Source organism: Lathyrus oleraceus, chromosome 5 (genome assembly GCF_024323335.1).
Source record: "Lathyrus oleraceus cultivar Zhongwan6 chromosome 5, CAAS_Psat_ZW6_1.0, whole genome shotgun sequence".
In the NCBI taxonomy this organism is placed as follows: Eukaryota; Viridiplantae; Streptophyta; class Magnoliopsida; order Fabales; family Fabaceae; genus Lathyrus; species Lathyrus oleraceus.
The window spans coordinates 240,204,030-240,218,368 of record NC_066583.1 but is presented as its reverse complement, the minus strand read 5'-3'; the positions used below and the strand labels follow the sequence as shown (position 1 = coordinate 240,218,368).

The window sequence follows — 14,339 nt, the reverse complement described above, 5'->3', positions numbered from 1 at the left end:
AAAAAACTAATTACCTTAAAAATATAAACATTGTAAATGTCCGGTATCTTACAAATTAATCTAACAAATAATTCACTAAATAAAAACATTTTCTTACCAATTAAATATGAGTATGATGAACACGATATTCCCTATATAATATAAGTATGCATTTTTAGTTTACAAAAATAAAAACTAATAATCAAAATATATATTTGGCCTCAAATTCATTTGGAACACCAGGAGGGAATTAATAGTTAACTTGAACTCGTTGTATTTTTTTGGTGTTCTTGTCTTGTCTCTTAATTTTGTTCATGATTTTTTTTTTAGACCATGTCAAACTCTACCAATTGCATGAAGGCAATGATGAATTATTAGATTGTGACAGGATAATTAGGACAAAGTGTCTTGTATTTTTTTTTTCAAAATAATTATCATTTTACGATATCAATATAATATTTATTATTATTTTTTCACTATCATATTCATATTTATTAACTTTCATTTTATTCAATCCTTCGTTTAATTATAATTAATAAAAATATTTTAATAAATAATATTAATTTTATAATCAAAATCAACATATATAATCATTTTTTAAATAATTCAAATATAATATTTTTTATGAGACTGTGGGAGGAAAAATATTCTTGCACAGAACCTTGATTTTTAAAAAATATGATTGTCTTGATAAAGCTCATTTATTTGTCTCTTAGTAATTAAGTTATATATATATATATATATATATATATATATATATATATATATATATATATATATATATATATATATATATATATATATATATATATATATATACATATATATATATATATATATATATATATATGAGATTAATTACTATACACTGTCAGTGTAAAAAATTTTACATCGTCGGTTCATCACCATCACCCGTTTGTATTACTTTATAGATTTTTAAAATAAAAGTCAAACTTCTTTTAATATCCAACGTCTATAATTAAGTGATGGTGTAAAACTCTTTTACACTGACAATGTATTTCAATTAATATATATATATATATATATATATATATATATATATATATATATATATATATATATATATATATATATATATATATATATATATATATATATATATATTTTTTTTTTAAATCTAACTCAAAGTCTATTTAAGGTCATGTATTCAATTGAGTGCCACTAAAACTTCAACAATACAAATGACCCATTTGGTTTTATTAAATACAAAATGATTATTCTTATCTTTGACATATAAACACTATTTCCTACTTTTTTTTTTTTGATAATTATTCCATTTAGCACAAAAAGAATCAGGGTTAGAATGAAGAGTTGTTAGTTTGTAATTCTTACATGGTTTGTCAAAATTGAAATAGCTTAATTACTCTATATAGAATTCTTCTCTTCTACTTGATAAAATTGTCTCAAATTTTATTGTTGATATTTTTTAAATAACTTAAATATTAATTACTCCCGCTGTTTTTTAAATTATAAATCACTTTGTGGAAATAAATTTATATTAAATTATAAATTATTTTTATAATATTAATAGTGATTAAAAATACTTCAATTCTATTGATGATATAAAATAATTTTATATTATAATTTAATAAAATTTTATTTATTCAATTATATTATATTAATATTTTAAAAATAAAAATATGATTGAATAGAATATACAATATAAAAAAAAAATTGTAGAAAAGTACTCATGAATAAAAATATGAGCATAACCTTAGTGAAGTTTCAATATCCCAATTCAGTCCCTTACCACACCTAGCGTTCTCTTCTTCTTCAGTCACCGTAGCTCACTGAACCCTACCGGAGGAGGAGGCAGCGCCGCCGTAGTTTGAGATCGAAAGAGAAAATGTGGAGGTCAATACTCGCAAGACAAAGATGCGCTATTCTTCGCAACTACAACGCTGCATACGTCTCACCAATTCAGGTTCCTCTCTCTAATTTCGCAATAAACCCCACACAATCAACTGTTTCTTCTTCCTTAGGTTCTCCTCAAATTTCACATTTTCCCAACGTTATTAGCAATCCTAGGTTCTTCTCTCAACAAATCGCCGCTGAAAATGAGGTTCCCGGCGATTCTCATTCTTCACAAAACGAAGATGGTACTCTTCATCTCGTGAATGATGATGTCAGTGTTCAGAATGATGAAAACAGTTCTGTAGAAGTAGATGAAGAAGAGGAAACGGAAGCTTTCCAGATTGATGACGAAAAATTGGAGAAAGTTGTTTCTCTTCTGCAGAGTAGTGCTGATGGGTCGTTTGAGTCTTCTCTTGATAACATGAATTTGACTATACGTCAAGATTTTGTTATCAAAGCAATTGAATCAATCGAAACTGTTGTGGGTGAGAATCTTGTGAGGTTTTTCAAATGGGCTTGGAGTGAGAATTCGCTTGTGCTAACCACACAAGTTCTAGAATCTTTTGTTATCACAATTTGCAACAGTGGTAGTTCATTAAGGGATAGAGACATATACTCTCTGTGGGATTTAGTGAAGGAAATTGGGGAGAAAGAAAATGGGGTTGTCAATGTAACCATTCTTAATGAGTTAGTGAGTTCATTCTCAAAATTGGGGAAAGGGAAAGCTGCACTAGGGGCATTTGAAAAATTTGAGGGGTTTCAGTGTGTACCGGATGCAGACACTTATTATTTTACAATTGAAGCTCTTTCTAGGAGATCGGACTTTGATTTGGCTTGGTCTGTGTGTCAGAAGATGCTTGATGCACAGAGGATTCCCAACGGTGAAAAAATAGGTAGAATATTGTCTTGGTTGTGTAAGGGTGAAAAGGCTAAAGAAGCTCATACAGTGTATATGGCAGCAATAGAGAACAAGAGGTATCCACCTTTGTCTTCTGTTAACTTTTTGGCTTCTCGTCTATGTCATAAAAATGAAACTGTACCACTGGCTTTGGAGGTGTTGAATGATATCCCTGTTGAGAGGAGGAAACGGGCAATCAAGCCGTTTTCGGCTGTTGTTCGAGCCTTGTGTAGGGTTAAAGATGTTGATGCGGCCAAGCAGTTGGTTTTGAAAATGATTGCCGATGGTCCACTTCCTGGAAATGCTGTTTTCAATTATGTCATTACTGGTTACTCTAAAGCTGGGGAAATCGGCCAAGCTGTGGAGATTTTGAGGCTACTTGAAAGTAGGGGTTTGAAACCAGATGTGTACTCATACTCTGTTATTGCTAGTGCTTATTCGAATGGAGGCGAGATGGAACAGGCTAGGAAGATCTTGGAAGAAGCTAAAAAGAATCATTTAAAATTGAGCCCTGTAATGTATCACACTCTAATCCGTGGATATTGCAAATTGGAACAATTTGATGAGGCTTTGAAGTTGTTGTCCGAGATGAAGGATTTTGGTGTACGTGCTTCTGTCGATGAATACGAAAAGCTGATCCAGTCTCTCTGCTTGAAGGCTTTGGATTGGGAAAGAGCAGAAAAGCTGCAAGAAGAAATGAAAGAAAAAGGTTTATATCTCAAGGGCATCACTAGAGCCCTAGTTCGAGCTGTCAAGGAAACGGAAAAGGAGGCTGTGGAGGCTCAAAGCGGTAGTTTAGTGGCCTAAACATTATGCGGTGCAACGTTAACGTGAGAATCCTGGTATTTGTAATTCTTTTGTTGTTAGGTTACGTTACACAGTTTCCATGCCAAAAACTATTGTAAGAGAAATTTTCTTAAGTGATTGTTGATGAGTTTGACATCTCCTACTGGCCTTTTTTGTTATAATAAAACTTATTTAATTCCTCTTCTTCCAGTTTAATGTTGAGACTAGTATACCCAGGTTTCTTTATTTTCGCTAATTAATCTTGGATAATAACAATACATAGCACTTATATTGGCCACTTCAGTGGATTTCCTTTGAAACATATGCTCATAGATAGTGTTGCATGTAATGTAATAAAAACTTCAATCTTCTTAAAAGGACTTTTCCCCTTTTTTTTTCCCTGTCCTCTATATATTTTGTTATGACTAGTATTGCATGTTCCATTTTCAGCTTCATGTGTATTCTATGAATAGCTATTAGGATGTAGCTTAGAGTGTAACATAGTAATTTAATTGCGAAAAAGCTGCATAAATGTATCTGCAGGAAGTATACTCTAGCACACAGTTAAAGAGGAATGCATTCTTTTTTGCTCTTTTTAGGTCTTCTAATGAATTTCTCTTCATACTTTTGGTCGTACCTGTATATATGGTCATAGCCTGTATTGTTTGGAGGGAAGCACAGAATCTGTATCACTATGGCAAAATGGAGTTGTTTGGATTGGCACTATGGCACACGGATTCAACTCTCGCTCTCTCCGTGCTGCAACTCTCGCTCTCTTAGCTCTGCAATCGCGAACCCTAGCACCCGTCTTCTCACTCTTTACTGACTCAAGTTTTCATCAATGTTCCTTGTGTTTTGAGTAGTTTATCTGGATCCTCCATTTGTTTCTTCATGTATGTGGTTTTTGCTAGTTCATTCACATTCCTTGTATTCACTTATGATTTCTCCAGGTATTCATCTGCATTCTGTGTATTTTTGCTTGTTCTTGTGTTCAATCTGCTTGTTTACTTGTTACTGATTTTTTGTTGTGATTTTGCTTGTTACTGGGACTTGTTCCTGATTTTCTTGCTTATCCTTGTTAAATGTAAGACATTTCACATTTGCAGCTGAAGTAATATTTCTTCTCAAATGAAGCAATTACTTCCTTCTAAACATTAGCATTAGAATTCAGTTCTTTGATTAGGAATAAACCACAAATTTATGGTCAATGGTTTGTGTCAACCACCAATTTCTCATCTTCATGAGTATGAATCAAAGAGTCAATTAGAGAAACATAGTTGCATATGAAAGATACAGATTCAGTTACTTGGTCTGCTTTCACATGCAATAAGGTTCCCAAGAATACTTCCATTTGAGTAATGGTAAGCAACTGTCATGATGCCAATAGAGAAAAGCCAAGTCATTAAAGTGGAGTATTCAAGTTAGTTAGAAAGAAAGGGACACATGTCACTTGATCCAATAGTTTAAGGGATATTACTAATAAGAAGTTGTTATAAAGAGAAAGGAGGAATGATGTGAAAGGCATGAAAGAAATTATGGAAACTCTATATTCTCTCCTTCCAGAATTCTCCCTTCCTTCCTTTCCAGAACTTCTGTACTAGTTATCTTTTCTATTTCTTCAATTGGATGGATTCCATAATATGTTTAATTTGATACAGTTTCATTAAATCAAATTGTACAAGATCCTTTCACTCATATTGAAGTCGATTTATTTTCTGCAATTAATCGCAACCCTTACATTGGTGCTTTCATCCATCACCATGGTGAATGATACTTGTATGAACGGTTTGGAGGCAGCCATCCAAAGACTAAACGCAACATTGAAGAAATTTATGGAAGATGAAGTAGCACGCTACACTGAGTATACGCGGTCACGCTCAGCTGATGTCTTGCGTATGGATCATGTTGAGATGCAATTGGCCACACTTAAAGTAAGTTCCGCTTCTAACGGCGGTTTGAACTCATCTATGCAACCTCCGCCGAATCAACCATTTCAGTTCTAACATGAATGATTGGAATATTGCATTAGGAGATTGATGCTCCAGAATTGGTTGGATGAATCCTGATTTGTTATCCACTATCTTTGTAAATATGTGGTTCAACTCACTTTTGAAAGCCCACTTAGACACTGTCAATTCTTCTCCCATTATCAAATCTTTTGCCAATTCTTGTTTGTGTTTTTGTTATTGCCCCAATCGTGTGTGCTCTTTTATCTGATTACAAATTCAAGGCAATGTTTTAATAGGGGATCATCAACACATTGGTTGAGAATTTCTTTCTAGTAGTGGTAATCATAAGTGAATTTGTCCAAATTATATTGGCATCTGTGGATTGCCAAGTACAATTTTATTGCTAGTTCATTGGCTTTGCATTTTAACTGTGTTTGTTCTTGCTTGGACAAGCTTTTTGATAACGGTGATGGTCGTTGTTGGAGGCAAAATGAAAATTTGATGTTAGCTTTTAGGCATAGGCCTGTTGTGCACAGATTCCAATGCATAAGCTTTGGTTATATGAGTCATGAGTGTCACATGAGTTGAAGAGGATGTTTCAGTTTGTTGAGCTTAGAACCGGTTACGGGCTAGCAACCAAATTTTTGGTTGGAAATGACCATTGGTAATCGAACCCAAAGTCTAGTGTCACAATTCCATAAGCCATATATTACCTACACTCTAAGAATTATGGTCTCAGAAAATGAAAGCAGTGTTATCATGTAATGCTTTGGAGGGCAAAGTTCATCTAGGGGGTAAATGTATTATTTTGACTAGCCTTCAAAACAGACTTCAGAGAAGGTCCGACCTTGCCAAGGAGATTATTTCAAAATGCCATAAAATTCACTTAGAGATTTCAGTTTCTGACTGGAGGGGTGTTTGGAAGTTTCTTCACAAATAAAGTTCAACTATATACATTTGTTGAGGTTTTTTTGTCTAATGAGATATGGACATGTAACCTTCAAGAATTTGCCTTATATTGTTGAATGTGTTGCACAATCACAGGCTAGCTTACTGTGTCATGGTAGTAGAGGGACACACGCAAATTTTGGGGTGGAAGGTTACCCTATCTCATTGGTTGCCTATGGTGATAGTGATGCACAAAATTGTGTTGCATTTTTGTAGGAATGTTCTTTATTGCCTTATTTGTCCTGTTCAAGTTGTTCTCGCAAGGCGGTTTCAAGTTGATTACATTAAAGTTAGTGATATTTTCTGGAAGGCCATATTTTGACCTCTGGAAATTCTCCCATCCTTTCTTTCTAGAACTTCTGTCCTAGTTGTCTTTTCTATTTCTTCAATTGGAGAGATTCCGTAATGTGTATTTGATACAGTTTCATTAAATGAAATTAGTACAAGATCTTTTCACTCATTGTAGTCACAACTTATTTTCTGCATTTAATCACAACCTTTACAGCAACCTAAGCACAAAACTCACTTGAGATTTGGGGTTTATTATATATGTATAATGTAAAACTGCACATTTTCTTTGAGTCCTGTGAGTAGCAGTAGGTTTATTGATAAATAAGAAGCCACTACAGTGTTACATTGATTCTTATAAACTTAATATGAAGGTAGTTTTCCTTGTTGCTACCATTATCTCCTAATAGACCCTTTACATGTTACTCCTCTAATACAAACATATGAAGGTAGTTTTCAAGCAGCAGCGTACCCCTCTGGATGATCTTGTAGATCCAGACTAATACACTCATGATGTGTACTGTGATTTTTTTTCTTATTAGAACAATTAAAGCTTGTAAACAAAATTAGTCAGAACATCATAGAGGAAGAAATTCAGTTAGATCAAAAGGTTGATTGTGTAATGTGTAGTGACACCACTGCTGGTTTATTCTATCTGTATGTTTAAAACTCCATCTTTAATGTCTGTTCTGTGACAATTGCTGCACAGCCTTCTGTGTTTTTCATATATCTAAATGGTTTTGTTCTGATTAATGCTGCTATAAGATTTATTAGTTTATCTATCATTGATGAAATCCAAGTCTATCTTGACACGAGAGAAAGAGTGTGCTGATGCTTTATCAAATTGTCATGATCCTTCAACATTGTACTCGAAGTTCCAGAAATTACCATAGGCTTGACAAAGTAGTTGAGCAGTGTTTTTTGGGGTGTTGAATTGATAGCAAGAAGGAAGTTTGCTGCTAGTTTTCTGGTTTTTATGCTACTTGATTGCAGTGTCTTCAATTCAAGTTTGCGCTGATCAATATTGTAATTCAGGTTTAAGTTACAAGAAATTGATTATTCAAACCATTCAAGTTAGTACAATAGATTGTAGGTTTAATTTGAAACATAAAGTTCACCCGGTTAACGCAAAGAAGACTCTTGCACACTATTCGTATTTTTTGTTATACTCCTACTTCTTTTAATCTTGCTCATTGCTATAAACCTTGCAATACTATTTCAATTGATATTTCATGTCTCGCATCTACTGTTTTGACAGAATGTTAGGTACAATTTAGAAACACATTTGCCTAAAAAAAGTTTGACAGATCAATGAGAAAACTTAATTCTTTAACTGTAAATTTTCCTGACTGAAAACTATGGTTATTTTCTCTGGAAAGCTTTCCACAAAAAAGAAATAGTTGTTGAAAGTGACCAAAACATGAGACAAGATTCCCGTTTGGACGCAGTATGAAACAACGTTGCGTGAAAAAGCACTTACCGGTTTGGCTATTCTAGGTGCTGGTGGTGCTATTAAACCATTAGGATTGAATGGTTACATATGATTAAGAGTTCAAACCATTGATAAATGAATATATACCAATGCACAACCACTGGGCAACAAATTGGTATATTCATTTATCTTCTAAAATTGAATAGAAAGTTGTTCATTACATTCTATATGTTTCTTTCAAATTCTGAATTTCAAAAAATTACCTCTTTCGTCTCGTTCGAATAGTAAAATCCGAGTGTATCTTATATGTTTGTTTGCATAATACTTGAATTGTAATAACTTTGCATGGGCTTCAATCAGGCTGACCCATCATGTTCTAACCTAAGAATGATATAAGAAGAGATTGTATGCGAAAGGGTGGCATCATGCAGCGAGTACGTGATGTCATCCAGCCTGACCCAATACACCTAGTTTAGCACAACACACTTAAACCCCGAGCCATATAAGGGCATGGCAAGTCACATATCGGGATAAGTGCAATGACCACTTATCTAGGAAGGTGACCACTCTTCATATTAAAGGGGGACTCATTCCTCCTATCCCCACGATATGGGTGGGGTTAGGTATTTAAACGGGGACTCATTCCTTATATCCCCACGATATGGGTGGGCGGTTAGGTATTGAAATCGACGCCTTAACAACAATTTGGTCAAAGTCCAGGTCTATAAATATCCCTATCGCATGGTTGAAAAAGATCAATCACTTTTTTCACAAATTAGAACCTAAAAAGGTCATATTGCACATCTCATCACAAGCAGGGTATTCTCTATTATACTTAATACAAGTATAGTTGGCGTCCACTGCAGGGTCTGGTCAAACTGACATGAATAACACTTTCATCTAAAATTTCAGTTTCCATAATCATCCTTCCGTGATGCTGAGACGGGGAAATGCCAACAACAATAACAGTGATGATGAATGCATAGAGGAGATGTAAACCAATATAGAAGAATTGTGTCGCACCAACGAAGCTCTGTAGACCAACATTATGCACTTTCAACAACAACGATATTACAATAACCCACTAGAGGGTGACGAAGTCCAAGATCCCTAACCTCTCTTAGACGAAATCTAGGACGCTCTAGTACTAGAAAAATTTAAGCATTCGCATGTGATACCCTTCGACGGGAATAACGATCTGCAAAAGCACATAACTTCCATAAACACTCAGATGACAATAATAAACTCCACCAAATCCTTGAAATGCAAGATCCTATATGGTAAGTTTAAGGAGGCATCACACAGGTGGCACATGAAACTCCCTACATTGTCAGTTACTAGCTACCAAGACCTTTCGAGAAAGCTAATTAATCAATTCTTGACAAGTAAACATTGAAAGCTCTCGACCACCCGTCTGTTCAATGTCCGTCAAAGGCATACTGAATCCTAGAGGAATCATGTTCAATGAGATAACCATGTAGGTGGTCAACCGTCAAGAAATGTTCGCGGGGACATTTCAAAATGGCTTTAAAGTCGGGCATTTAAACGTATCTCTCGCCCCAAAGCCCGTTACTTCCATGGATGAGATAATGGCACGATCTGAGTGCTATATAAAGCGAGGAGAAAGCAATGTAGAGAAGAAGGCTAAAGACACAAAACATCGCGTTGTTGGCAGTTTTGAGCCCTCCCAACAACGATATAGAAACCATTAGACATCGCTCGTTCGAGACAGGGCGACCTTCAAACGCATCGGGAATCCCTCTGACAACTACATATCACTTAACACCAGACGAGAACAAATTTTGCACGAGTTACTCCATACTCACAACATCTCGTCTCCTCTAACCCCAAAGTGGAAAGTCACGGAGAACAAGCCTAACAAGCGGTGCAAATACCACAAGGTTAAGGGTTATCATACCGATGATTGCCAATTGAATTGGAAAATAGAGCCCCTTATCCAAGAACATCATTTGAGAAAATATGTCTAGGGAAACTCTTAGCATGCGGGGATTAGATCTCTTCCCATGTGCGGGACCAACCCAAAATCCCCAATATAAAAAACAAAAAGAGTCTAAGAAGGAATGGATAATAGGTCAATCCTCCATACACTCAACATCATCATTAGAGGATTTGTTGGAGGGTAGAGTTCAACTTCTCCCAAAGAAGATATGGCCGCCATGTAATGACCACAGGGGATTCACATACAAAGCCGAGGTCAACTCCCGAGTCCAAAATCATGTTCTCCCGAAAAGATGTTGCAAGAGTTCTATCCCTAAGAAGACGATCCCATGGTGATAGAGGTATATTCGTTAAACTAGGAAATAAAGCAAGTTGTGATAAATCCTAGAAGCTTAACTAGTGTCTTGTACTAGGACACTTTCGAGAGACTACAATTGGGTCCCGAGAATCTGCAATTGTTCAAAGGCTCATGGTTGAACTTTTGGGCGAGGAAGTCCAAGTTAAATGGTACATTACCCTCAAAATTGTGTTTGGGGTGAAGGAATGCCAAGATGATATAGGTGAGATATATTGTCTTCGACTCCCGTTCATCGTATAACACCATCATAGAGCGACCCGCCTTAAACCTTCTAGACACCACCTTATCAACTCCTTACCTCACCATGAAGTATCCATTGGAGAATGAGAGAATAGGAATTTAAAAAGGAGACCAAGATACTTCCCAAAAAGAGACTGTTTGAAAATGCTATCAAAACAGATTGAGAATAAAGAGGGCGACAATGACCACATGCACCGCACCAAATGCAAAAGTCCACAGTAAATTTCGTCGACCTAGACCCTAGAGAAGAGTATATAAAGGAAATAATTATGCCCATAAAATATTTGAAAGAGGTCTGAATAATGCCACTTGACTTCCAATCAACAAAGTTAGTCACTTCCTTGGAAAAAATCGAAGAAAGGAATATGGTTGCCTTACTCTAGAAAAACATTGATTTGTTCGCTCAGGCTTCCTTTAAAATGCCAACAATTGATGTTAGGGTCGTATGTCATCGCATCTCCCTCTGCACCTAAATGAAACCAGTAATACGGAGGAAGCATAAGGTGGGCGAGGAAAAGAGGATTGTCATCGATGAAGAGGTCAGGAAGTTAAAAAAAATAGGGTTCATAACATAGATCATATATCCCACTTGGCTTACAAATATGGCGCTAGTGAGAAAAAGCATCAAGAAAGTAGGGGATGTGCATATACTTCACGGACCTAAACTTGATGTGCCCCAAGTACCCCTATTTGTTGCCCAACATCGATAAGTTAATTGGAAGATTTCCAGGGTATAATACTTTGAGCATCATGGATGCCTACTCCGGGTACAACCATATTAAGATGGACCCTTAAATGCACCCCAAAACTGCCTTTATGGCCAACGATTGTAGTTACTACAATGAGGTTATACCTTTCAGACTCAAAAATGCATGTCCTACTTACCAGAGGTTGATGAATGTTATCTTTTTAGATCATATATGCAAAAACCTCGAGTTCTATATAGACGACATGTTTGTTAAGACCTAGGAAGAGGGAAACCATTGCACCTACCTAAAAGACATCTTAAATTCAATTAGGAAGTACAATATGCACATGAACCCACTAAGTGTTCATTTTCCATCCAAGAAGGAAAATTCTCGGGATTTATGCTAACTAGGAGAAGAATAAAAGTCAATCTGGATAAATGCCATATCATAATTGATATGAAAAGTCCCACCATAATGAAATAGGTTCAATAATTGATAGGACACATAATCGTCCGCTCTCGATTCCTTTCCTATGCGGGGGATAACACTTTCCATTTCTTCAACCCTTAAAAGAAAATAGAGAAGTTTGAGTAGAATAGGAAATATGATGATGCCTTCTCAAAGCTAAGGAATATCGTGGCGACTTCCCTAGTCTTGACACGAGCAATGAGTTATGTGCTCGTCCAAGAAAATAAGAGCAGTGAACAATTGGTCTACTTTGTTATCAACATATTCAAAGGCACAAAAGTAAGATATCATAAGATAAAGAGATTGGCATTGGCGTTGGTGATGATGACGAGGAAGCTCGGGTCCTATATCCAAAGGCATAAGGGGACGGTAAAAATGAACTACTCCATTTGCTAGATATTGAAGAAATCAAACTTTGCTTAAATAATGATATCATGGTTTTTTGAGTTATCATAATACGACATTCACTTCCTCCCAAGAGGAAGGATAAAGTTTTAGGTATTGGCAGACTTTCTAGTGAATTTCAGCTCAACGGTGGGCGGGGAAGCTACTCACGTATGGACTTCATTAGTGGATGATGCATCAAACCTAAAAAGAAAGAAGAGCATGAGTGGTGTTGGAAGGCCCGAGAAATATTCTCATAAAACAGTCTTAGAGGTTCGAATTCAAAGCCAACAATAATCAGGCCGAATATGAAGCCTTGATCGTGAAAATGACTTTGGCTAGATAAATAGGTGCTTTCAATCTCAGAAGATTACTAGAGAAAGAAAAGGCGGTCAAATACATCTAGAGAGTACAAGACTTGTCCAAACATTTCAAATTCTTCGAAGTGGTATATGTATCCAGGGAGGAAAATGGTTGGGGTAGTATTTTATCCAAGCTCGCCAACACCAAGAAGTCCTAATGCAACAGAACAATCATTCAAGAGACCCTTGCCATTCCTAGCACCTAGAAATAAGTGATAAACACAATTGATACCATTGACACCACATGATAGATGACTCCAATAGTGTAATATTTAACAAATGATGAACTTTCCTCAAATGAGGGAAAGACGAAGAAAATCAAGAGAATGGCAACAAAATACACCATAGAGACAGGAAAATTGTACAAGATGGGAAAAACCTCCCCAATGCAAATGTGTCTGGGCGAAAATGAGACATTTATGGTACTAATGGAAGTTCATGAAGGAGTATGTGGAACCCACACTTGAGGGAGGGTCTTGGCCTATAAATTGATGAAAGTCGATTACTACTTGCTAGCCATGATGAAATGCATCGCAAAATTGGTCAACAAATGTGAAAAATTTCAGAGACATTCAAACTTACACGACGCCCCAATCGAAGTATTTCACTCTATGAGTTCTCCCTAACCATTTTAGCACTGACACATGGACATCTTGGATCCTTTTTCTCTGGAACCATGGTAGCGAAAGTTCTTATACATGGGTGTTGATGACAATTTAATTGCGAGTGTACTGGCGTGTTAATCAAAGTAATAAAATAAATTCATCTCTGTAGGGATTGCAAATTTAGAACAAGGAATGTTGTGCAATGTAAGTAAAAAAAATAAACGTAGGGTTTTCCAAAATTGTTTGGTCGAAAACACAAGAAATAGTTTTTATAACAATGATGATAAAGGAGACCAAGTCTTATTATCAAATCCTCTATTTTTACTTGATTGATGAAATACATGTTAACAGACATGCAATGACTATAAAGTTACATGACAAATTAACTTTATCATTACACCTAATCCCTTGGCGTGTATCTCACTAGTCTAAACCTCAATTCCCCGATCCCTCAAGCCAATTATACCGTCAAACTAGGCAATATAGTGTGTTAGTTCCTAAGTCAAAATCCCTAATTATCCTATCCCTAGTCAATTAACTAATTCAATAGTTATATTAGTTTGGAAAATAGCCCTAGGGTCAGTAGTCATTACTTATCAAAATCAAATCAAATCCCGTAACAAATAATAGCCAATGAGCACAATCTATAACTGAATAAAAACATATAGCCAAGACAATTACATTAACATCATCCGATCATATGTCCCAATCAAATAGAAATAGGTTCATCATCAAATAAGACCTAACCTAAGATAAATCTAGCTACTCATGTTGAAATTAATCAATACCATAAGTGTAGACTCGAAGATCATAAAGAATCACTGAATAATAAGCTCTCCAATGGCTCCAATGGCTCTAATAGCCTCCACAAGATACAAAATCACCCAAATATGTCACTTTCTCTCTAGGAAATCGAACCCCCCTTTAGTTTTACACTTTTTCCTTTTAAAGCCCAAAAAATTGTGTCAGAAAAAGCGTTCTAACACGACCGCGTTGAGGAGCGACACAGGTGTGTTGCATAATGATGGCGAAACCGTGAGCGCATTATGAAGTAGCGTGGGCGCGTTTTGAAGTAGCTTGGGCGCGTCGGTTCCAGTGGCTTCAACGTGTTTTTGCTTG

At 35.7% G+C, this 14,339-nt stretch overlaps 1 protein-coding gene across 1 annotated transcript; it reads left to right on the top strand.

The window, feature by feature from the left end:
- Positions 1-1,693: 1,693 nt before the first annotated feature.
- Positions 1,694-3,748, top strand: LOC127083393 (pentatricopeptide repeat-containing protein At3g02650, mitochondrial). Its single transcript, XM_051023706.1, has one exon. It carries the CDS (start codon positions 1,847-1,849, stop codon positions 3,557-3,559), a length of 1,713 nt encoding a protein of 570 aa, XP_050879663.1. The 5' UTR covers positions 1,694-1,846; the 3' UTR covers positions 3,560-3,748.
- The last annotated feature ends 10,591 nt before the right edge of the window (positions 3,749-14,339 follow it).